Here is a 26,171-nt window from a genome sequence, read left to right as displayed (position 1 = left end):
TGCTTTTCAGAGTCCTGTAAGTGATTAGAATAGGCCTGTCCCATTAGTAAAGGCTCCATTTCTGAGTAAATCTCTGATCAATGGCACTGAAAAGGGAAAGACTGAGGATTGCACTGCTGTGCTTTGAGAGGGATCTAAGGGAAGTAGGGATGGGGAGATTTTTTAAAAAATGAAGCTTTGACTCTGCATCTGTCCAATTCTGGTCCACTGTATTTGAAGGAAGAGGAGAAAAGGGTGAGTTCAGGAAAACAATACAAAGAAATACTAACAGACTAATTTAATAGAAAACAAGCTACAAGCTATTTTTTTTTTATTTCGATTCAAGTTAGGTAACATACAGTTTAGTGTTGGTTTCATGAGTAGAATGTATTGATTCCTAACTTACATATAACATCCAGTGCTCATCCCGTGCTCATCCCAACAAGTGCCCTCCTTAATACCCATCACTCATTTAGCCCAGCCCCCCACCCGTTCCCCTCCAGAAAACTTCTGTTGGTTCTCCGTATTTAAGAATCTCTTATGGTTTGCCTCCCTCTTTGTTTTTTATCTTTTTTTTTCTTCCCTTCCCCTATGCTCATCTGTTTCTTAAATTCCACATATGAGTGAAATCATATGGTATATGTCTTCTTCTGACTGTTTTACTAAGCGTAATACACTCTGGTTCCATCTGCGTGGTGCAAATAGTAAGCTTTCATTCTTGTTGATTGCCAAGTAATATTCCATTGTATGGATGTATGTGTGTATGTATATGTATATGTATATGTAAGTATATATATATATATATATATATATATATATATATATATATATATACCACATTTTCTTTATCCATTCATCCGTCCAAGCTATTTTTTATTCAAAGAATTAATAGTGTTCCTAAGAATGTGCTTGATGATTTTAATGTTCCTAAGTTGTTTCATTTGAATCTAAATATATCTAAGTAATGGATGACATTTTATTGATAAATATGTTAAGAAAATAATCTAGTGAGTACTGCTTTGCCACATTTTGACAACTTTTTTCAGTTTTCTTGAGTACTACTTTACTAATTTTCCTGGTGTTTTTCTGGACATACCTCTTCTCTCACCTTTATCACAGTCAGTCAGCAATCAACTATATTGTAACCAAGAGCAATGAAAAACTGATGAGGACAAGAACTGGTTTGACATAAGTGAAACTTCCCTTGGGAATTTTCTTTTCCTTTTTTATCTTTTTGCAATGTCAGAATATTCAATTACATCTTGATAAGAAATTATAGGATGTTCTAATTGGCACAATTACTTACATTATTATTATCAAATATTTCATTCTTGTGAAAGAAATTGGAGTTTAGAATTAGAATCATGTTATTTTACAACTTCAGCCTATGCCCCTTTTTAATGTGGAGCATATAAACATATAGTCTTATGTAGTAATGACTGAATTTTGAGAGCTATTATATTCGACCAAAAAATGCACAGATCATAAGTGTATAACTCAATGACTTTTTACAAAATGAGCACACTCAGGTAACCAACACTGAAATCGGGAAACAGCACGACCCATATCCTAGAAATCTTCATGGTGCTACCCATCCTTTGAAAGAAAACCACAATCTACATCTGTGATACGACAGATTACTATAATGTTATCTCTTCTGATTTATGTCTTTGATGCTGAGACTCAGCCATGTTGACGTATGTAGTTATGGTTCATTCATTTTCATGGTCTAATAGTATTTCCTTAAGTGAGTGTTCCACTACTTATTTATTGTGATGGACATTAAGTTGTTTGTATAGTTTATCTCTTATGGACAGTGCTGCTACACACGTTTTTGTAAATGTCTTTGATGAGCATAGGCATACATCTCTGTAAGGTTTATACTTACGAATGGAATTCTTGGGTCATAGATTATGCTTATGTCCTGCCTTGGTGGATACTTCTAGTTTTCCAGAATGGTTGTACTAATCATCATGAGTTCCAGTTCCTCCCAAATCCTCAGCAGGGCTTGGAATTTTCTATCTCATTAATTCTAAAGTTATCTACAAATGGTCTGTGGCATGTAATTTAGTTTAACTTTCAATACATAACTTTTCTATATTTATGAAAATAATTTGTTTCACATGTATATATCTGTTACCCTGGCATGGGTTTACATTCTAGAGAGCAGAGACCATGTATTAGATACTTTGCTATCCTTGAGTGAACCTAACATGGCAAACATTCAATGAACTTTTGTTAAGATGAATCTTAATTCTCTGTACTGATCCATTAAAAAAATAGAGTAAGAGAGAAGAAACAGTTGAAGAGGAACAATACAAATATGCTTTATTGAGAGAGACAGAAATTAAAGAGAGCAGCCATCTTAAATTTTGCTAAATTTTATTTTCCATTTACGTATTCATCCGCTCAACTTTATGTTAGTGCTGGAAAAAAGTCACTGGTTCCTGCTGTCTACACCTCTCAGTTAATTGCTTCTTTTTTCCACTCTACATTGTAAAAAGATAATTAAAAATTCTATTTTCCCTGATGGTGAGCCCAACTACATTTCTTCAGGAAGATGATTTGGTTTTGACATAAGCAAACTAATTATTTCTTTCTTCACCCATTCATACCATAAGTGAAAAGAAATGACAAGTCAATATCTGTCTCTTCCTTACTCTTTCAACAGATACAAACAGCAAGTGTGCCTAAAAGATGTATTTATATGTCTAAGGGCATAAAGAAAGTCCAGTTCCAATTTTCTTTTACCGAACTGCTTTCAAAATAAGCAAATAAACATAAGCAAGAATAAGAACTGACCTAATGCCTTGATGGAATTTAATAGTAACGGTTCTTACTTCCCTGAAAATAAGAGATTTCTATAGAAATGATAATCAACCTCCTGTGAGTGTATGGAGCTCATAAAACCTGAAGAGTTTCTAAAGGTCAGCAAGCATTGAAAGTTTTGTCCTGGGGATAAATTTCTAAATAACCCTGAGGAGAAAGAGAGAGAGGGAAAGAAAAAAGTTCAACTGAAAGTAAAATGTGCAAACTTAACAGTTTTTGGATTATCATTTAATTACAGCCATCAATCACCTCACATCTGCTTTCTCCCAGTACTCAAGAAATTCAGGCTAAAGCCACAGAATCTGACCAACAGAGAATATATAGCCCATTAAGAATCCAAAGGATAGGAAGCAATATTTGAGGAATTACCCTGTAGGAGATCTTAGGAAATTACCTAGAAGCACAGTAGTGGAATCCATCTTTTAAAAAATACTAGGAAAACTTAAGAGTAAAACTGTCCTTTTAATTAATACGATAAACACTATTGCTTCCTCTTATGTACCAGTTTAGAGATTTTTCAGTAAGTGATCATGTTCAAAGAGCTTTGCTTGCCAAATCATTTTATTTTAATCCATATTTTTACTAATGCGTGCAACTGGCCTGCAGTAAATACTTTTATGAACATGATTTTATATTCTTTTAAAATGAGGACATTTGAAGTTGAGCTTTTAGAAATGCATTTGCTCCATTAATTGGTGCTAGAGGATGCCAGCAAATGTCTTTATGGACAGCTGTTATTTTTCAGGTTTAAAGTGTTTTAATTTCTTCTTATTGAGGGGTTCATACTGACTGTTCCTAAATTCTGTATTGAAAGAATTAAATGGCTTTAGGCTTTTTAAGCTCCAATGTGTTCAGAAAAGTGTTTCAACCACGGTAATCCTCTTGTCCTGCTGTATTTATCTCCCACCAGATACCTAAATGCTTCTCTCCTCTTCTCAGGCAGATAATTGCAGAGAGGTTGGAATCAGAGAGAAGAGTTGAGCCGGTGCTGAGCTGTGGATATAAAAAGAAGTGTCATCCTAGTGGATGGAAGTAAATAGACTCTGAGGCCATAATCTCTGCCCTTATTTACTTTTGAAGCCATAAATGCCCAGAAGGAAGCTTGTCATTTATTTAGATACAGAAATCTATATCTGCAATCACATATGGTTTTTAACATGTTTTTATTTCCATACATTCCATTGTAGCAATCTACAGTCTTGAACCACCTTGGTCTTCTCTCTAAATATGGGTTTCATCTCCATGGTGTTGTTGGCTACAGCCTTCAAGACTGTCTGTGTTTTCAAAATGACAGTGTGTTCCTTACCTGTTTTTTCCCAACAGAGTTCATCTGGAGATTTAATGATCAGAAACATTCAGCTGAAACACAGTGGAAAATATGTGTGTATGGTGCAGACGGGGGTGGACAGTGTTTCATCTGCCGCCGACCTCATAGTAAGAGGTAGATATGAATGCCTCAGTGGTTTTTTGTTTGTTTGTTTGTTTGTTTGTTTGTTTGTTTGTTTTACATCTCCACTAATAATTTCATACTGGAGGAAAAACCATGAGACCACATATGAGCATGTGAGTTATGTTATTGATTTGATCCCCCCCCAAATAGTCTATAGAGGATGTGACAATACGGATGGGTGCTAATTCAACAAAATAAATATCTCAGCTCTGCCCTTCAAATAGCTCTCACTGTAATAAGCATTTCACAGCTGCTGCCAAGCTGATGTGTTTTTGAGCATGTCATTAATACAGCGACAGTGTTTAATATGAAAGGGAATAGTGATAGTATATATATGACAACTTCCAGAACACCAGGATCATCCAGAATGCCTGAGAGAATTTGCCAATCCGAGGTACTGTCCATGGTACTGCTTTGCTACTGGGCTGAAAAAAGGACCAGAGGACATGATAGAATAAAACAACTCCAGACAGCAAGCTAGGAACTACAGATGTGCATCAGTAAATTAAAAGAAAAGAAATCATGCCAAAAGTAAAAGATGCAGAATTTGGAAAGGTGCAGTAATCCTACTGAACAGAGGCCTCAAAAAGCGGGTGTCATTTGCAGGCCTAGAATACCATGATTTTGAAATTACTGACTCACATCCAGATTGAATATCTAAAAGCAGAAATGTCAAAAAGAAAAAGTGGTTATTGTATTGCTAGGCAGATGCCCTTCTTCCCAAGTAGTTTTGAAATTAGGATCAGTTGTAGGTATTGAATGGATCATGTCACACATTCTTCACTTTGGTATAAAAGATGACATTTATGGAATTACTACCGAGTGTTTGCATTTTTGTCTTCCTTAGGTTCACCTGGACCACCAGAAAATGTGAAGGTAGATGAAATTACAGATACAACAGCCCAACTCTCTTGGAAAGAAGGTACAGATAACCATAGCCCAGTTATATCCTATTCTGTCCAGGCGAGGACCCCTTTCTCCGTGGGTTGGCAAACTGCCACAACAGGTAAAAGAAGAGAGTCAAATGCCATTGGTACATATAAATGGATTTTAAGTCAGCACCAAGACATGCAGACTGTCACTTCTCTGATATATTCCTTTTTAGTGCCTGAAATCATTGATGGGAAAACACACACAGCTACTGTAGTCGAGTTAAATCCATGGGTGGAATATGAATTTCGGGTTGTAGCCAGCAACAAAATTGGAGGTGGAGAACCCAGTTTGCCCTCAGAAAAAGTAAGAACTGAAGAGGCAGGTTAGTGTTTTTGTTTTCTGAGTCAAATGGGTTAATAGGGTGTGTATGTCCATTTCTCTTGGCATTGGTCTCCAGGCCAGCAGGGAATCAACCTCAAAAATCCATTATTGCAATTATCTGACCTATCTAATGGCAGAACTGGCCATATGGCATTTGTCAAAAGACACTCATATAAGTGATTCTAATGTAATGTGACGTTTCCAAAAGTTCAGTCCATCATCAACGTTTATTAGTGCATGTTGAGTGAATATGTTTTTGTCACTTAAGGTTATAATTACTATCTGACATAGTCACCCTGTTAACAAGGGAAATGCTGTTTTCATTTATAACAAGCATTGACAAATTGGTAGGATAATGACATTTGGGAGTTCTGCTGCTAGGAAATCTCATTTTGCCACCATGCTCCATGAATGAGCTCAAGTTACTGGTGATTATGAATATTTTGACCCCTCAATGATTAAGAGAGAATCACTGTTAAAATTTTATATTTGGGGAAACTATTAGTATTAACCATAAGACTTCTTTTATAATATCCTAACATTGAAACTGGAAATTAGGAAGTGTACATAGTATCACATTATTGAGGCATTTGAGAGAATCAATAGACTTTCCTTTTCAGAATCTTTAATATTAATTAATACTAATTAAAAGGATGTTTGAAGTACAGCTCACATATCACTTTAGATACTAAGCCAAAATAGAAGTCAAGGAATACATTTCAGTAATTTTAATGATGGTTTTTTACTTAGGACAATGCATGTGACATTTCCGGCAGGAATTATGAGAAATAGGGGAACCTTGCTGATCTTTGTAGTCCATTTATTTATTCACACAACACATATTTTTTTTAATATTTATTTATTTACTTTGAGAGAGAGAGTGAACGAGCATGGGAGTAGGGGAAGGGCAGAGTGAGAGGGAGAGAATGAATGCCAAGCAGGCTCCACACTGTCAGTGCAAAGGTAGAGGCAGGGCTTGATCTTACAAACCATGATATCATGACCTAAGCCGAAATCAAGAGTCAGATGCTTAGCCAACTGAACCACCCTGGTGCCCCCCCACAACACATATTTAAGGAGTGTCTACTGTGTGCTCAGCATGTTCTAGATATGGTGGATACAGCTGGGAACAAAGACCACCTTCAGGGAACTTCTATTCTAGTTATGTCATAGAACTTAGGAAGCATGAAGTTCTCAGTGTAAGTAAGGAATCTGACACCTGTGTGAGGTTTATAAAGAGCAGGTCTTAACAAGATTTGAGGATTTGAGTCTAGGTCATTTTTTTTTTAGGTAAAGCCAATGTTGGCTCACCAGTTAGATCTCTACTGTGGAATATTCCCAAGTTAAATGTTCATGCTGGATTCATTTCCCATCATACCTAGTGAACCACTTTCCCCTGTTGTATTAACCTTTATACAGAGTCATTTTTTTCTTACTATTTGAGATATTTTGAATCTTTGATAATTTCATGCAAATGTAAATTATTTGATCTCCCCAAAGATACACACACACACACACACACACACACACACACACACATTGCATATATGTTTTATATGATCCAGATACACACATACGCATATGTATAATGTGCCTGTGATCAGATTACTTCAACTATTAGAAATAAGCAGCACTGGGGCGCCTGGGTGGCTCAGTCGGTTGAGTGGCCAACTTCGGCTCAGGTCATGATCTCGTGGTCCGTGAGTTCAAGCCCCGCGTCAGGCTCTGTGCTGACAGCTCGGAGCCTGGAGCCTGTTTCGGATTCTGTGTCTCCCTCTCTCTGACCCTCCCCCGTTCATGCTCTGTCTCTCTCTGTCTCAAAAATAAATAAACGTTAAAAAAAAGAAAGAGGCAGCACTGAATCTTCTTTCACATAAGTGTCACCAAATGCAAATAGGGTTTTATCTCTGTGTCTCTAACCTACACAGTTCCAGAAGTGCCTCCTTCAGAAGTCAGTGGAGGAGGTGGGAGCCGGTCTGAGCTGGTGATAACCTGGGATGTAAGTGTCTGGCCACCATCCTCCCCCACGGGGGGTTGTTGTTCCCACCATGGCCTCCTGAGTGGCACTGGTGGTGGTACTGGAGGGGGTGGTAATGCTAGTAGCTCAAATTTTTGAATGCTCACTCTATGCTGATCACTGTTTCCAGCATTTTGTGTATGGTTTTGTTTTGTTTTGTTTTGTTTTCCATTTCACTCTTGGAACATTTTATAGATGAAAACACTAAGGCATAGAGAATATTAAATAATTTGCCCAGGGTCATTTGGCTGGTAAACATAGGGGTGAGAGTCAAGTCCTGGCTGTTTTCTCTCAAGCTGTCCTCACGGCTTTCCATGCAGCTGTAACCCCACTGATGCACACCCACTGATTCCAGCAGGTGCTTGCTTCCTGGCCATGCTCTCAGCTCTTGCTTTATGTTGTAATTAGGAAAAATTTTAATTAACACATTTGAAGTCAGAAAGCATGAGAATTGGCTGTGTTGTTTGAAGATGTTGATGAAAAACTAGAAAGTTAAGAGATCATGATGGAGTGTCAGTAGGAATTTTTGACATGATCTAAACACAACTTTGACCTTAATACACTGTTTTTACTTTCTTTTTTTTTTTTATAGTTTTACTCCTTTTGTATTTAACCATCTAATCAGTGGGCAATTTCTTTCCTTAGACTCAACATTAGGGATTAGATGATTTTTATTTGATTTAAGAGATGAGGTATATTCAACTAAAAGCGTATCTTATGATACATAAGTCACATTGGAGCTACAGAGTGCTCAAAAAGATTTGAATAACTTTAGAAAATTCTAATTAGTTATCTGGATGGCTATGAAAGAGTGGCATATGTCTGTTTAAAAGCAGCTGACTGTGCCACTGACCTTTTCCTCCTTTTTTTTATATAACTGCTTAATACGATGTCAATTATTATTCGATGGCTTTTGCAAAAGAATAAGGATTATAGCTCCATTTATTTTTATCTCACTCTCATGTGTAAGGGTAATTTAATATGTCTTTCCTTTGTAGCCAGTCCCCGAAGAACTGCAGAATGGTGAAGGTTTTGGTTATGTAGTTGCTTTCCGTCCCCTTGGAGTCACCAACTGGATCCAGACAGTGGTTACATCTCCTGATACCCCAAGATATGTCTTTAGGAATGAAAGCATCGTGCCATTTTCACTGTATGAAGTTAAAGTGGGTGTTTATAATAACAAAGGCGAAGGACCATTTAGCCCGGTGACAACAGTGTTCTCTGCAGAAGAAGGTATGGAAAACATTTTGATTATATATCAGTTCCAACCTAATAAACCACTTATGCTCCAAAAACTGATTTGGAAGTTCTTTGTGACTTCAGATAAATTTCTTCCAAAGGATAATAACTGAAGTCACAGTGAGATTCACATTTCAGGTGGTAAACATCAACCATGCCTACTTGGAAGTACCAGACTCACTAACTAATCAGAGGATATAACTATTGGTTAAGAATCTCTTGATAAGCTGGGGCACCTAAGTGGCTCACGTGGTTAGGCAGCCAACTCTTGGTTTCTGATCATGTCATGATCTGATGGTTCGGGAGTTTGAGCCCTGAGTCAGGCTCCAACCTGACAGCATAGAGCCTGCTTGGGATTCTCTCTCCCTCTCTCTTTGCCCCTCCCCCACTGTCAAAGTAAATAACCTTTATAAAAATCTTGATGAAGAGTGCATTCAAGTCCCAGTTTGTGAAGCAAGGAACAACACAGCTTTCCACAACTTTCTTCTTTTGGGGATAAGATTAAGATACTCTCTTGGGAATGCCCTAATCTCAGGTTTTATAGTGTTTCCTGTGACCTGCAAATAGGATGTTAGCAGGGTGGACGGAGAGGACGGGAAGTGTGACATGGAGAGGTGTGCAATGGGCAGACTCGAGAATGTGATGCACCAGCTCCAGCCAGTCCACTCTGGACCCATTCCACTTCTCTGCCTTTCTTATACACCTGCCCCAACTATGGTATCTCTTTAGAAAATATTATTATTAGGAGAATCATATGAAATTGCCATTTTATGGGACAAAAGCAGCTGAATATTGGCTCTCACATGGGGTTCTACTTAATAAGAATGACAGGAGCTAACATGTATTGAATACTTACCATCTGCCAGACTTTATCTAATTTGGATTTTCCAAGGAGGAATTACATGTAGGCACTATTATCATTGTCCATTTATACATAAGAAAATGGAAATTTAATAAGAGAAATTCATAGACTTGCCACACTCCATACAGACTTGCTAAGCTAGTATTTTAACCCAGAGCCTTCGCTCTTAACCATTCTGAACTCATGAAATGTGATTATACGGTGTCTTCTCTACCCCCAGCACCTTGCAGTAAATTGAAAAACATGGTCCACAGTTGTTGTGTATAAAATAATAAGAAGACTCAATTTTTTTAATACCCCCGACACTATTCTTATCCTCTCTTTTTCTACAGAGTTCGGAGAGAAAAACAAACAGGTAGTATAAACCGTTGCAAAAAAAAAAAAAAAAAAAGCCTTCATATTAATAGCCAGACCCCATTTCCAAGAGTTGCCAAAGATTTTCATTACAAAGGCAGGGATCTGTGGAAGGATGGCAGTTAACCGGGGAGTTTTCAGACACTGCCTACCCTGTGCACCGTGGATTGGAAAGGCTGGCAATTAGAAGGAGGGACAACTACAGACTTTCGCCCTCTCCTCCTCTGCCCTTTCCTCCTTCTGTTACTATTCTTGCCACTAATGATGAGTTCGGTAAAGGTCTTTCTATTTCAAACATCAGAAACAGATTTGACTTATCTGTGAGAAAGGTAAGGGATTTGGTGGAAATATACTAGGACTTATCCAATCAAAGGAAGTTTTAAACAGCACACCTCATAAAGATCATTAATCAGAGAAGCTCTGGGGCCTCAGAAACCATCTACCTTTGTAGGGTGTCACACGAGGTTGACTGACCTCAAGTACTCCTTCCTTATTTGTCCAAACCAAATTTCGAATACTCAGGAGAAAAAATCCGATAGGTCCTTCCTTGGACCAAGACTCTGTCTCACTATCAATAAGCATGGCCCAGAAGAAGGATCATTTAACACAGAAATGGATATCAGGGCAGGGGGAGCCTCTGCTCAGAGCTGTGCCCTGAGAGGAGAGAATCACTGTGAGCCCCTAAAGCTGCTAAGAGTTGTTTATTACAAAAGGATCTTTTTGTTGTGTTATAAGTTCTGTGCATGCCTGTCTACTCCTTCAGAACAGTGAACTCCTGGAAGTTGGCCCATCTTACTTGAGTGTGCCCCTGTTATGGGCCTTGAATACAGAAGGCACTCACTAAATGCTTATTGAATAAATGAACTCTGTAAAGCATGACTTTGTTTGGCAAAACATAATAAATAAATAAACAGACAGCCTTTGTGGGCATAGGAGTGCCCAAGCAAGAGCTGTGGGATGAAGGGGAGAGAACAAAGGAAAAGAAGGGAAGAAAAGGTACCAAGAAAAAAAGTACAACAGAGGAAAGAACAGGTTCCTGTGGCTGTTTAGCAAGGAAAAGCCCATTGACTCCCAAGGAATGGAAATAGACCAAGACATGGTTCATGTTTTCAAATAATGTTATAATCTACTTAGTTGAATTTTCAAATACATTATAGTACTTTTTTGAAAACAAAAGCTTCAATAGATTTTTGAATTAAGTACCAAAATAATAACTGTATTTCACTTTCTGTTGCCAAACAGAGCCGACAATAGCTCCATCTCAAGTGTCTGCAAATAGCCTGTCTTCCTCAGAAATTGAAGTGTCATGGAACACCATTCCTTGGAAGTTAAGCAATGGACATTTACTTGGCTATGAGGTAATTTCTTTTAAAACTAATTAGACTGTATATGTATGTTGCTGTGGTACCTTGTCTCCTTTAATTTAAACTTCTTTTTAACAATGACATCTTAACTAAAGTCTGACTTTTATTGAAATTTTACCACCACATTGTCCCATGTGATTATCAGTGGATATTGAGTTTAACTCAATGAGTTGAATGAAAATAACTTGGGATAGAAAAGGAAAAAAAAAACAGTAATATGGAAGGAGATCATATATCAATCAGATGGGCTAAATCTTTTAAATAGATTGACTAGAAAATAAGAATGAGATTGAATTGCATTATTAAGTTCAAAGATATTTATGCCAACAGGAAAACTCTTTCCTCCAGCTCTTTGTCTTACTTTTTTGGTGGCCTTGTTACATTGCACTCTTTTAGGTTCTTGAGAAGATAGCTGTCTGTAACTTAATTCTTGCCTTAAGTCTGGGACCTAATTCTTACTTTCAAAGAACTCTGTTTGGGGGCACCTGGGATTAAACATCCAACTCTCCGTTTCAGCCTATGTTATGATCTCAAGATTTTGTGAGTTCGAACCCTGTGTTGGGCTCTGTGCTGACAATGCAGAGCCTGCTTAGGAATCTCTCTGTCTTTTTGCCCCACCCCACTCTCTCTCTATCTCTCTCTCTCTCTCTCTCTCTCTCAAAATAAATCTAAACTTTAAAAAGGAAAAGTAAGCAGACACAGAGAAAATGGAAAACATTCCAGATTAAGGAAGGCATGTTGGAGAAGTAGAGGAGTAGAAACTTGCCTGCAGAAGAAAGATCCTGTGGGAAGGACAACTACAGATAGACACAGGAGAGCCAGGCTCCAATGGCTTTGAATGTTGAGAAGAACCATCCAGACTGGGCGCCATGTTTAATAGGGAGCAATTGGAAGTGGGAGCAGTTGAGCTGAGAACTCACAAGATGAAAAGTCTTAAGACTTCTCTGACAGTGATATTCCAAGAGTTACAGTTATGATTTCATCCCGACCCAGAGCCATCTTTTTTGGAAACTTCCCTCACGTTTGTAACTCCTGATTCAGTGACAGGTTTTCACAGGCACATTTGCAACACAGGACCATAGACCCCACCACTTGCCTAAGTAACCTCAAATTATTGCACCACGGTGGCCATCAGATCCATAGACAGTTAAGCTGAGCTAGTCAGATTCTTATTTATTATGTTGCACTAAGCAATATAGAGATTGTAATCACTGAGTGTAATGCAGCGATATGTCGAATTTAGGACTCGGTTAAGGCTTCTCAAGTGAAGGCCGTGGGCAAGCAGGACAAAGCTGGTCTGCAGAGATGAGATGGAACAGACATATTCCCATACAACTCCAGTGAATGGAGGAGACAGAGACCCATGAAGGCTTAGAGAAAGCAACGCAGAATACCTCTTTGACAATTGTGCAATTCTTAAGTCACCTCACTGTCTTCTTTTTCATAATGGCACCTTGCCCTTCTTTTCAGTAAACTCCCTTTATATTTGAACTTAGAGAGTTTCTATTTCTGGTAACCAAACATTGACTTGAATAAATATTGATGATAACATAGAGAAAAAGCAGACTAAAGCAGTGATGCTCTAAGAGGGCACCATGTGCTACCTGCACCAGAATTACCCAAATTTTTGCTAAAGTTGAACCCCCAGAGCCCTCCCTGGACTCCCTGAACCCAAACATCTAGGAATGAGTCTTATTAATGTATATTTTTAGTAGGCATCCATAGGGAAATATCTTCTTGCCCCTTAAACACAGGACACTCAGGTCCTGACACGAAGAAACTTAATCAGAGACAGAGCTGCCCAGACTTAAAGAAGTAAAACCCCACACAGATACAGCAAACCAACTTTATCAGCATCTTAAAGGAAGCCAAGAACATTTAGTTGGAAAGTTCCTTTAATTCCAGGACAGTGAATGGAAGCACTGAAAGGTGGTGGGCAGCCCGTGGTAGCTCCCAAATGATTACAGCAGTGGCATTGTTGGGACAGATAGGTCGGATGGAAGGAAATGCAAAGGAAAGTAGTTCTGAGCTCAAACCTGAGCTCAGGTCCTGACTCTGTCATTCCCTGGATGTGCTAGAAAAGTTGTGTAAACTTTGTGAGCCTCATTTTCCTCACCTGCAGAATGGTGCAGTAGTTGGCTCAACCTCATTAGGATTTGGGGAGTATTGAATGATACTAGACACTTAATATGCTTTTCACAGTTTCTGGCTCATAATAATAACACATAAGTACAAGTCATATCTCAGAAGAATTTTGAAATATCAACTTATGGAATTTTCCCCAGTAAATATCCTCAAGCAGTTCTTCAACTCTAAGCTTCTTTGCCTCCAGAGAGTTTATGATGGTTGTCAAGAGAAGTTGCCTGTAAGAGCCCTTTCTTCCTAGCTTCCTAGATTCCAAAGCTCAAGCCCTTAAGGAGCTAGTTTCATGTATCCTGGAGGGTAAGAAGAGAGAAATGCCACTGAGGAAAAAATGTAAGAGAAATTTTGGGTGACCTTGGTGGAAACAAACATCTGAGGCTTATAAAATCTTGGGGGCCTCATAGCTTTCTACCTGGCAGTGTCCATGTTGGTAGCAAGACCACAAGGAGGGAACAGATGTATTTTCCATATGCAGCAATGATCACTGATTTCCCATTTTCCAAGCACGGTCCAGGAACTGACGGGATCAAACCAGTGTAATAGTAAGTTTTCTTGGCGAGGGTTTGGGAATAGGGACCCCCGCAGTGATTGAGGTTGAATTTCCCATTAGATGAGTGGGATATGAAGCTCCATGGTTAAATCAAATTAACTTAAATAAAATTTAAGAAAAAAACATATTTTGCATGCCTAAAAAAGAAGATGGAGATGCACATCCCCCATTCATAACTTTGTGATTTACAAACCATTACACAGGATCATAATTTGAGAGCTGGTTGTAGTTTGTGAAATAGTTAAGAGAAATAAGCAAGGGAATATGTGGGAAAGGGCTTTGTGGGTTTTCAAGCACCACAGCAAAGCTAGCCATTGCTGGCAATTGTTTGGCAGCATAGAGGCAGAGAGATGTTAATTTTGCAATATATAAATTTAAGCTGATAAGAATAGTCTATAAGAGGGGCGCCTGGTAAATAAACATTAAAAAAATTTTTAAAAAGGGGTGTCTGGGTGGCTCAGTCGGTTGAGTGTCTGACTTCAGCTCAGGTCATGATCTCACAGTTCATGGGTTCGAGCCCCACGTTGGGCCTGTGATGATAACTCAGAGCCTGGAACCTGCTTGGGATTCTGTGTCTCCCTCTCTCCCTGCCCCTCCCCGGCTCACACTCTGTCTCTGTCTCTCTGTCTCTCAAAAATAAATAAACATTAAAAAAAATTTTTAAACAAAAAATAAAAAAGAGGGGTGCCTGGGTGCCTCGGTCAGTTAAGCATCAAGCTCTTGATTTCAGCTCAGGTCATGATCTCACACAGTCATGAGATTGAGCCCCGCATCAGGCTGTACAGTGGGCGTGGAGCCTGCCTAAGATTCTTTCTCACCCTCTCCCTCTCCCTCTGCCTCTGTCTCTCTCTTTAAAAAAAAAAAAAAAAAAAAAGAATATTCTATAAGAAAGCTGAAGCATACCTCTGTTGGTCATGTCAGGAAAGAGAGAGTAATCGAATGAAAGAGAAAACCAAATAATGGAAGTAGAGCCAGCATAGTGTCTTACAAAGTCCACACCATCTTAGAATGAGACAGACTTGCATTCATCCCCACTCGGATCGAATGGAAGCTCCATAAGGGACATGGAACTCTGCTGGTTTATTCAGTGCCAAGAGTCCTATCTGGTACACAGGAGGCATGCAAACAATATGTGTTGATTGGATAAATGCAGTTTTGACTCCACTCTCTTACTGCTGTGTGGCCTTGAGCAAGTTATTAAAGCTCTCCAACGTTCAGTTAAAATAAAGATGGTAATAGTAAATAACATACTGGAGAATCAAATGAGATAAAGCCGTTACTGTCAAAATGGCCCAGAGAGACTTGGGCTTTTCTCTGTTTTGAGTATTGGTCATTGGCATAAGATTTCTTTGGAGGAAAAAATTTGAAAAGCAGTGAAGAAATATGGAAACAAACACTTACACAGTGACTATTGTTTCTGTTGGTGCTGTTGTTGCCGTTGGGGTAGGAAGCAAAAAAATGAGACAGGCAATGAGAAAATGGGACTTCCTTGAAATTAATTGTGAGTTGGGATGCACTGGCTCTGCCCTGGGTATATAAAGAACAGCAGACCTAATATCCAAATGCGGCATGGATATGCATGTTGAAAGGAAACAACTAGTGAAAATGTCTTTCCCGAGTGCTTGTTAGGTAGGAAGGCAAAGAAAACAAACTAAGAGAAAGATAGACTAATCGGGAAAATCTTAAGAAATAATTTATATAATTACACCAAGATAAGAATATATATTTTCTTAGGTTCAATAATGACTCAAGCACTAACATGGAGAGACAAACGACTTAGCAGAGTGTTTAATTACCAGTCATGTGGCTAACTTTCTGGGTTGCAGTTTCCCCAATATGGCTTTAAAATTGTTAATAGCTCCTGCTTTTCTCTCATCTCAGTGAGGGTTGATCATGTGCCACCTGGCATGCTGAGCACACATCATCATTAGCATCTAGACTAATTTTCTTTCTGATTTGACCAAGTAGTAGTTGAGGAGCTCATTTCCCTGGGCTCCAATTTATTTCATCTGCTAAGCTATAACACTCAGGCTCAGATCTTTTCTTGTGCCCTTTGGATAGGAACAAGAGATACAGATGTGATAAAGAAGATGCGGCATGTTTAAGTTCATGGGTAGCGGGTGCCGGAGGAGCAAAAGCTCCAAAGTTAGAGCATAATATATACCATCAGTTTCTTTAAAGCCATTATGTGTCTTGAAAAAATAAAAGTTGGGAGAATGACCTTGATAAGTGATTGAAACAGAAGTCTCCAAGTGTGAAATAATACAGATTAGCATATTTGGAGGAAACCTCGTAGATTTTTTCTTAAAGTGTATGGGGGGAGCATAACCAAAAATGTAAGCAAAATGCCAAACTGTAACTTCACTGGTACCTTCGTCCCGCCTCCTGTTCTAAATAGCTCTACAGAATATGCTTAGTTCCTAACATTGTAATTACAATGGGAAAAGTTGTCAAATATTTGAGTAATTTTTGGAGAGTATGAAAATTCTGTCAGAAAAAAAGAAATATGTATTGAGTCTAATTCCTTACTATCAGGCAAAGAATTAACTTCATCTTAGAATGAGTTGAATGTCCATAGGAAAATTGGAGAGACAATTAAGATATATTTAAACAATTAGAAATCAGGCAAAAATGAATTCAAGTAAATGAAATGTAGACCTTTGGCTCAGGGGAAGGATGGGTTATGCTAGAGAGAACAGCAACTAATGTGTAAGTGAGGGTTGCCCAAATGGAGTTGTGTGTGTGTGTGTGTGTGTGTGTGTGTGTGTGTTTCAGATATAACTGACATACATTATATTAATTTCAGATATACGACATAATGAGTTGATATTTGTATATATTGTGAGATGGTCACCGCAGTAAGTCTGGTTAACTAACATCCATCACCACACATACTTACAAATCTTGTATGCATGCGATGAGGACTTTTAAGATCTACCTTCGCCATTACCATTGCTTTACATTAGGTCCCCATGACTTTTATTTTATAACTGGAAGTTTGTGTTCTTTATTAGACAAAGGTGATCCCTAGAAAACTGGGTCTCAGCGTTGAGGGATCCAGCGGAATAAATATCTTGGCCTCTCTCCTCCCATATTCTCATCTGCCTTCCATTGGCCAAATCCAGTGAGAAGGCAGGGCCAGGGGTCGAATAGCACACAGGTCATCCTGAGGTCTGAGAACCAATTAAAGAAGAGTAGAAGACAGATCTGGATTTGTGTTCTAAAACACTGTTGACTGCATTTTTGCTGCTTTATGTTTATTTAAGTATGTTTGGTGTCTAACAGCTAAATTGAAATATTTGTCACTCTGAAAATCTTTATGCATACACAAAATTATTTTAGTCTATTAAAATAGTATTTCTGACTTAATACCTGTATTTTAATGGCTGAAAAAGTGCCATTTTTTCAATAGATTATTTTTATAAATTGCATCTTGTGTTAAGTTTTAATTAAGTGAAATCCTTTGTGGAATGATATTAAGGACTCCTCACAGCAGGGACATCAGTTTTTGGAAGGACCAAATTACTTGCAGAAACAGAGGTAGCATTTTAAATCCTGACATTCCTCAGGTTTGTTTCTGTTTACTTATACAGATAAAAATATTTTGGCTTGTGATATGGTTTTATGGTTCTGAAGAAAAATAATTATTTTATCTCCTCAAGCAGTTAGAATTCCAGTGTCTCATAGATGCACAGAATATTAGGATTGAGTACTTAGCTTGGTGGATGAAAGGAAAAAACCATCTCTTCGTCTCTGCTGTATCCGCCAAACACTTCTTACGCCAAATATGTGAGGGGTTTTCTCTACACTGATCAATTCTCTGATGTCTGTTGGGTGTCCTAAAATTCAGTTCAGTTCTGACACCATAAACCTGGAGTTAGCTTCAGATCCCACAAATTAAGGGCTAAGTCCCTAAGACTACCTGCCTCCCCCACGCATACACTTCAGATGCGTCTAGTACGTCTGATTGGCTGAAAATCAGGGGTTCCACAACCTCCTCCTTGGGTTTGAGATCTTGCTGGTACGATTCACAAAACTCAGGAAAGCGCTTTATTTACTATTATCCGTTTATCATAAAGGATACGACAACCAAATGGAAGAGATTCATAAGACGTGGTGTGTGGGAAGAGGCACAGAACTTCCATGCCCTCTCCAGGAGCTCTACCGTCCCAGTACCTTGGTGTGGTCACCAAGGCTTTCTGAACCCTTCCGGGAGGGCTTCTCATGAAGGCTTCACTACCTAGGCATAGATGATTAAATCGGTGATATTTAGTCAACCTGAGTAACTCAACCTCTAGCCTCTTGTCAGTAGGTGGGGCTGCAAGTTCCCACCCTCAAATTATATTGTTGGTCCCCCTGGCAACCAGCCCCTTTCTTAAGGTATCCTGCAGCCACAGATAGCTCATTAGCATACATACTGACACATCTCTTTGGAGATTCCAAGGGTTTGGAGCGATCTGTATGCCAGGAAACCTTGGCAGAGACCGAATATGTATTTTTTAGTATGTCCCAGTGAATCTCTGTAGTGGGAAAGATGGAGATGGCATTGGTTCAAATCATCCAGCAATACCGAATGCTTAGTATGTGCAGGCTTTGCTGTGAGTGGTAGAGCTCTGGTAATGACCAAGACAGACACTGCTTCAGATGTGTGTCCCCAGCTTGGCATCTGCCTCTCCTGCTGTCCTCCATGCCCAGAAATGCAGTGGTTTCTCTTCACAGGTGCACACTCTGCACTAGCAAACCAAGGCACAGTGACACACAGCTGTTCAAGAGGGTGAACTATAACTCAGGTCTATCGTGATAGGAAAATGTTGAGAGCCAGCTATTCTTATCACGCTGTCCTTTGCAGTAGATTTACCTTTTATTTCCCTCCCACACACTAAACTCAGAGTTTACTTTGTGAACATTTCTGTGTGTCTTCAGTTCTGGACATTTTATTTCTCGGACATTTTATTTTCTCTTTTGATTGTTGCCTTTTCCTTAATCCTTCCTGGAACTCGGGTTGGAACTTCTCATTTGACTTCGATATCTCTTAACTTTGTTTTCATTATTTTTTATTTTTTCCTCCATGTTCAGGGTTTATTAAATCTCTTTTCCATCATGTAGTCTTCAGTTTAATTCTGTCACTGATTTTACTTTTTAATACTGTATTTTTCTGGTATTTTTCAAATACACCCAATTTGGGTTTCTTTGTTTTTAATCTTCTATTCTTGGCAAATATAGATTCAGTTCCTTCTTTAATAAATCTGGACATTTTAAATATACTTATTTTAAGATCCACTTCAGATCACTATCTTGTAGCTAGTCTCCCACTAGTTGAATCTCCTAAGTTTCTTTCTTGTTAGCGGGTTCTTCATGTGTTTTCTAATATTTTTCTCTGCTCATCTTTAGTAGATGCAACTTTCATGTTCTGTCTTTGTTACATTAACTCTTTTACACCAAATATAACATATATTTATGTATGCATATATATTTATATATACACATATATTTATTCTCTATCATCTTTTTTTAATTGAAGTATAGTAGACACACTCAAAACAGTTATATTTGCAGAGATTTTCCTGCAATGTAGATATTTTTCCTTTCTTTTTCCCTGCATTGTGGTTGTGTCTATAAAATCTGAATTAGCACAGAGTGATATTTTGTTTTCTCAGGTGTAGGACTTTTACCCAGAACACAGCTGGAAGGAAAGACATGGTCTTAGTCTTTAATAAAAGATGATTTTCCCTCCTTTATTTTTCTTACGTTATTTTTTCCCTTTCCCTCCTTTGAAAAAAGACTATCGGGGCACCTGGGTGGCTCAGTTGGTTGAGAGACCGACTTCAGCTTATGGTTGGTGAGTTCCAGCCCTGCATCGGGCTCACTGCTATCAGCACAGAGCCCACTTCAGATCCTCTCTCCCCCTCTCTCTTTGCCCCTCCTCCACTCATTCTCTCTCTCTCCCTCCCTCTCTCTCTCTTTCTCGAAAATAAATAAATATTTTTTTAAAATGTAATTATCAACCCTTACAAATATTCTTGACCAAAAGTTTATAGAACACAATTGATTAACTACTCACAGAAAATTGGGAATATTAATGTACTGCCTTGTTTCTTTATGTTTGAGTTAATACACATGTATTCAATTTTTTAAGTAAAGCTATGTAAGAAGATTACATAATCAATTCTAACTAATATATTCCAATTTGGCACAAATTTTCTCCACTGTCTATATATTTCTAATATGTGTCAGAAACTTAGATCTAAAAATAAATCTCTCGTTCTGGTACACGGAGTACTTCAGAAGGATAGTGCTATCAAGGACTTTTAAGTGCTTTCTATAAATTTATTAACGATATTCTTTATGCCAGTTGAAAATTATTTTCATTTCTTCTTTGAATTAGTCATGTAAGGAACACTTCTGTAGACAACTTATATTGAAGTGATTTGACATATCAGAAAAAGAGTGGCCCATAAGAAGAGGCCAGATTGCCCTGATTGAGTTACTTAACTCCTGAATGCCTCTGCCGTCCCATCTGTTGATATTTTAATAACTCATAATTTTGTGATTTCCCACCCCCCAATGTATACTATAGCAAAGGCCACAAGTCAATCTGTCTGTAACATTTTTTTAAAATTACTGGTTATGTGTCATTCTTCTTTAATAAGTAGATAATGCTTTCAAGGGGAGGGAATGGTGTCTTGCCATTTGGGAGTTGTCTGAACCTACCACTACCTAGTATTTATAATTGTTGAGTTCAGAATGTATGCCGGTTTTTGGTATCCATTAGCAATTTACTTGGCTGTGGCTTTATAAAAGACAGTTCTTTTGCATGTTATCTTTAATTAATGAATAAAATCCGTGGAGTTTTCATTTATGATGGTAAACGGGGTCTGTTAAGATATGTAGATTTTTTTTTTTTTTTTGCTAACATGTCATCATCAACTTTCAGTGTTAATTCAGTGCTTTAAAGGTGTAGAAACTACATATTCAAGTTAGTCCTGATCATTTGGGCTTATATTCTTCTTTTGAGGTTTTTATAAAAATTAACTCATGTCCAAAAGAAATCCACATACACCTATATATGGATGGACACAGCATTTTACATGAGTTTAAGGGGTCCTATATATAAATATAATGTGAATAATAGAAATATAAAAATATAAACACACACATATACATGTGTATGTATATGCATGAATATGTATATACGTACATACATACATGTAGGGAAATAATTGTTCTCATGTAATATTTCTGGGAAAAGTATTATTCTTTCCTACAAAGCATAGTAATACTTTAGAGATAGGGAACATGTATTTTTATCATATTTTTCCTACCCTTATTTGTTTTTTTAATTAAATATCCCCCTTAACTTACTTTATACTTTATACTACATATGCATTTATCTTTAACATCTCATCATTTTGCACGATTCATAACTATGTCAGTGGCTTTCCTTTTCTCCTCCACAGCTCTGCATGCACAGGTGGGATTGTTGACAGCTGGCCATCACTGTAGTACAATCCAGTGGCCAGCTGGCTTTTGGATAGTGCTTTCTCTGACAATTCACTTTCTTCACAGAGGGAACCTCCACCATCCAGTGGAGGTTCATGAGGGCTGTCAGCATTCTGGAGTTGAGCTCGGTCCTGGCTGGTTAGGGCCTGAGAAGTGAGAGCAGCTTGCTCTTTCAAATTTCTTTATTTCACCCTCATTTCCCCTTTATAAGCTATAGTCTAGTAGTATTTAGCACTTACTCTCTTTGACTTTATCTGGCTTCTTTGTGTACTTGTTTATTCTCTGTCTTCTCCTGGAGTCCCTTTTTGTCTCACTTGATAACCTAATGGAACACCTAGCGCATAGTAGGGCCTTAATGAGTCTATGTTCGAATAGTTGAATATAAATACGTTACAGTGCCGATCTTAATGAAAACCACCTAATATAAAAGGTGGTATTGTTTGTGTCAGCCTTTTGCATCTTTTCTGTTTTTCTGTCTACCAGGTGCGGTACTGGAATAATGGAGAAGAGGAATCGTCGAGCAAAGTGAAAGTGGCGGGAAACGAGACGTCAGCCAGACTCCGTGGCTTGAAGAGTAATGTGGCATATTACACAGCTGTCCGGGCGTACAACAGTGCTGGTGCTGGTCCCTTTAGCGCCACGGTGAATGCAACCACAAAGAAAACTCGTACGTATATTCCGATTTTTTTGAATGGTAGGGAAGTTGTTTATGATAGCCTTCTTTATCATTTAAAATGGACAACCCAAGTCCCTAAGCACAATGAATATTACAAACCCAGTTCCAAATGCTTGTAAACTGCAAGTCACCCTTGTCTTTGTCTTTGTGATATCCCTGAATCTTCAGATAGAAACCCAAATGAAAATAAATGTGTACCTTTTGAAAAAATCTTAATGTGAGATGTTTACTCAAGTCTATGTACTTTTCTTTTAAAATAAGTAAACTTAGGGGCACCTGGGTGGCTCAGTCGGTTAAGTATCTGACTTCAGTTCAGGTCATGATCTCATGGTTCATGGGGTCGGGCCCAGTGTCAGGCTCTGTTCTGACTGCTCAGAGCCTGGAGCCTGCTTCAGATTCTGTGTCTCTCTCTTTCTCTCTGCTCCTCCCCTGCTCGCTCTCTGTCTCTGTCTCTGTCTCTCTCTCAAAAATAAATAAACATTAAAAACTAATAAAGTAAGTAAACTTAGTTTATTTTCATGTTTTTTTTAGTTCCCTAAAGCTTGATGATTTCTGTTAAACATGAATAAGTTAAAGTTCACACCGAAGAGTCGAGAGTGATATTCTTCCTTTTTTTTTCTTTCCCACCTTATTCAAAAGATGGCAATGTGCATTAAAAAGTTACCACCAGAAGTTGTTGGTCCACATGAATATACTGATATTTTAAAAAATATAATCAGAGATGTCAGTGTTGCATTCAACGCTGAGTCTTTGTTAGCTAAATATTCACAGGTAAATTCACAAGCATCATTTACAAACTATACATAACTTGGCTTTAAATTAGACCACAGGAAAATCAGTGATTTGCAATTCCATAGTCTCCCGCATATATATCAATGAAACTGATAGCACAAGTATATTTTTAATCAGTGTATTAATAACTTCTTGCAATACAACCATTTGGATTGTCCTTATCCTTGTAATCATCATAGCTGATAATAGTTAAGAACATTCTATGTCCCAGGTGCTTTACATGCATTCCCACATTTAAACTTCCTAACTACCAGATGAGGTAGGTATCATTACTTTTTTCCAATGTACAGGTAAGGAAAGTGGGCATGACAGATTACATACTTTTAACATAATAATCCATTACTTTTATTTACAGAAAACTATTTTTTTCTTGTTTTCAAAATTTATTAACTCAGTGAAAATGTTTGCTTAACTGGCTTCATATGGGAATGAGACATTAATTTTGCTTCATTTCTAGTTTCATTACTGCATTTCTCTCTCCATATATAATATCAAAATTTTTGTGGAGAATATACACTTATTAAATAAAATTGCTAAGTATACCAATAATATAGGGGTGCCTGGGTAGCTCAGTAAATTGAATGTCCAACTCTTGATATCAACTCAGGTCATGATCCCAGGGTCATGGGATCGAGCCCTGCATTGGGCTCTGCCCTAAGCATGGAGCCTGCTTGAGATTCTCTCTGCCTTTCCCTCTGCCCCTGTCCCCAGCTTGCACTGTCTCTCTCTCTCTCTCTCTAAAATAAAATAAAAATAAATAAATTTTAGTAAAAATTACACCAGTAATATAAAATTAAATATAATTGGCTAACATTGTGGATAAGTTAAAATACATATAAAACATAATTCTACTACTTTAGATTTTAATTAGCCAGTGTTAATTTAATCAGTGAAGTTCACATGTTCATCTTTGTATTATCTATATAAAAGAGAACTTGGTTACCAATTTAGTATAATGAGATTGCAGAGCAAAAGTTTAGCAGCAAGCCATTATAAATCTTTGGTGGCATACATGTACAAGCAACCAATACATGTCATAATTCAGTATTATCCCTCACTAATTATTAGGAGAATCCTGACCCAATCTTTTACTCATACTACACATCTAGGGTTAGATGAAGGAGTATTTGGTTTTGGAAATACTTGAACTAAAAATATTCGGTGTTTAGAACTTCTTGCTAAATATGTTTGGTATTCTCAGTAACAATTCTGAATTAGTAAGATTTAAATATACATCATCATTTATATATTCAAAGCACAGCATCAATCAAAAATTCTGATTGCAAGAAGATATGCAAACAAGTTTATCTGGCTCTTTCCTCTGACTTAATAATTGATGTGATTACTTGCTAGAAAATTATGATTGTAAAAGCCAGTATGACATCATGGAATCAGTGAGGAACTTAGCAAATTGGTAAGGCACAAGGAAAAGACTTACAGATCAATAAGAATATTATGATAATGTACAATGAGTGAAATAAAACTGTAAAAAGAAGCAAAACCCTTGTATGATTTAGGTGTAAAATATAAATACCCAGTCTAAAGTAGAAGTTTGCACCAAGAACTTTGGTGATTATGAGTTTAAAAGCTCACACTTACTGCATAATTTGCTGTGACTGTTCTAGGTATGTTTCATGTATTGATTCTCAGTTCTCACAGCAACACCATGGGTTGGAAGGTGATGGTAGCTTCTCTTCAAGGATAAGGATGCTGTGGCATATAGAGGTTGTATGACTTTGCTGAGACCACAGACTAAGTAGCAGTATAGGCATCCAAATCCAGACATAGTCTTAATCAGCGTGCTATCCTCTCTTTCAACCATATAATTAGGATATCCACATCCCGTTTAACACCAGTATTTACTGGGATTTTACTCCACGCTTAGGAAGTGGGTAAGGTGATCAAAGATAGACTGGACTCCTTTGTTTACAGAGCTTTTAGTCTGACGGAAATCCCAACAATTGAATGAAATCCCTCTGAACGTGATGCATCCCTATTGCTGCAATTGAATGGGAGTGTGCGTGTTGATCTGTAAGTGTTATTAGGGGAAAATTTCCTATATTGGGTGGGAAATGCTTAGAGATAATTGAAATCCTTAATTATTCTAAGTTTGGATATAAATAGCATGTGTTAATTTTTCAATTTTATGTTAATAATTTTTCTTTAAAGGTACAAAAATGCAAGTAAAACAGAATCCTTTAAAGCTGGTGTTATTACTGTTACTGGGAGCTTTTAATAGCCATCCTAACCTTTGACGTGGATTTAGCTTCAAATCCTATTTAAGAATTTTGGTAAGGTTTTTGTGATTATCTCTCTGAAGAGCATTATCATCATGCTTCAGGCATAAAGAACTAGCATAACATCTTTGATTCCTTTCTTGCTATCTGTTTTCCCCTCTGGATTGTAAACTTTATGGGGAAAGTATCCTTCTGTGTCTTGTTCATCCAGCCCCAGTACCCAGCATGGCGCTAGGAACCACTCATTAAATATTGAGTGGGTAGCTAATTGGAGGAATGGCATCTAAAGAAGCAGGCCAGCCTGAAGTACTATTATTAATCAAATATACTTCCTCTTGACTGAGCATTGTGAATTCAAAACACTTACGGTAGTCTTTTACCATCTTGCTTAAAATGTGCAAGTTTCATATACTTGTAATCATGGAATTCAATATGCAAGACTTTATAGCAGTACGGATCTTGTGTGATTATTTTTGATTAATGTAAAATAATACAAGGATTCTCAAGTTAAATACTGTAGCTTCCATTAAACACTTAATTTTTGATATCCAAATACTTGGTGTTTTTTGGAAGCATTTCGAAGGTAATTAGCCTCTTTAAGTAATCTAAGATGGTTACTTGCAACCCAAGGAGAGCTAACTCTTAAGAACATCTTGTGTCTAAAGGCACTGATGAAGAAAAATTGCAGATGGCATGTAAGTGATGAAATTTCTTGGCTTCTAAAAGGAAACAGACTGAGAATTTTATGTTCAGAGATTGCACAAAAGAATTTGTAGGGCAAATATTCTGCTTTGTATAACTAAAAAGTCAAGTGGTAATCCTGGCTTTCAGTATGGATGGATTTAGCACTCAAACAGCGTCCTCAAGAATCATCTAGTAAGACCTCAAACTGAATATTCCTAAAACTAAATTCTTGACTGCTCCAT

At 37.7% G+C, this 26,171-nt stretch overlaps 1 protein-coding gene across 2 annotated transcripts in view; it reads left to right on the top strand.

Annotated features, from left to right (window-relative positions):
• CNTN3 (contactin 3) overlaps positions 1-26,171 on the top strand; it is a 350,559-nt gene that overhangs the window by 308,003 nt on the left and 16,385 nt on the right. The window contains exons 14-20 of one of the 2 annotated variants that reach the window (XM_060631568.3): positions 4,132-4,249; positions 5,106-5,264; positions 5,364-5,513; positions 7,441-7,511; positions 8,528-8,762; positions 11,227-11,342; positions 22,024-22,207. In XM_060631568.3, the coding sequence (XP_060487551.2) occupies positions 4,132-4,249; positions 5,106-5,264; positions 5,364-5,513; positions 7,441-7,511; positions 8,528-8,762; positions 11,227-11,342; positions 22,024-22,207 (1,033 nt within the window). The remainder of the gene's footprint in view (positions 1-4,131; positions 4,250-5,105; positions 5,265-5,363; positions 5,514-7,440; positions 7,512-8,527; positions 8,763-11,226; positions 11,343-22,023; positions 22,208-26,171) is intronic. The other variant, XM_060631569.3, reaches the window with a different exon arrangement.

This window comes from Panthera onca, chromosome A2 (genome assembly GCF_046562875.1).
Source record: "Panthera onca isolate mPanOnc1 chromosome A2, mPanOnc1 haplotype 2, whole genome shotgun sequence".
NCBI lineage: Eukaryota > Metazoa > Chordata > Mammalia > Carnivora > Felidae > Panthera > Panthera onca.
This window is presented reverse-complemented; position numbering and strand designations above follow the sequence as displayed.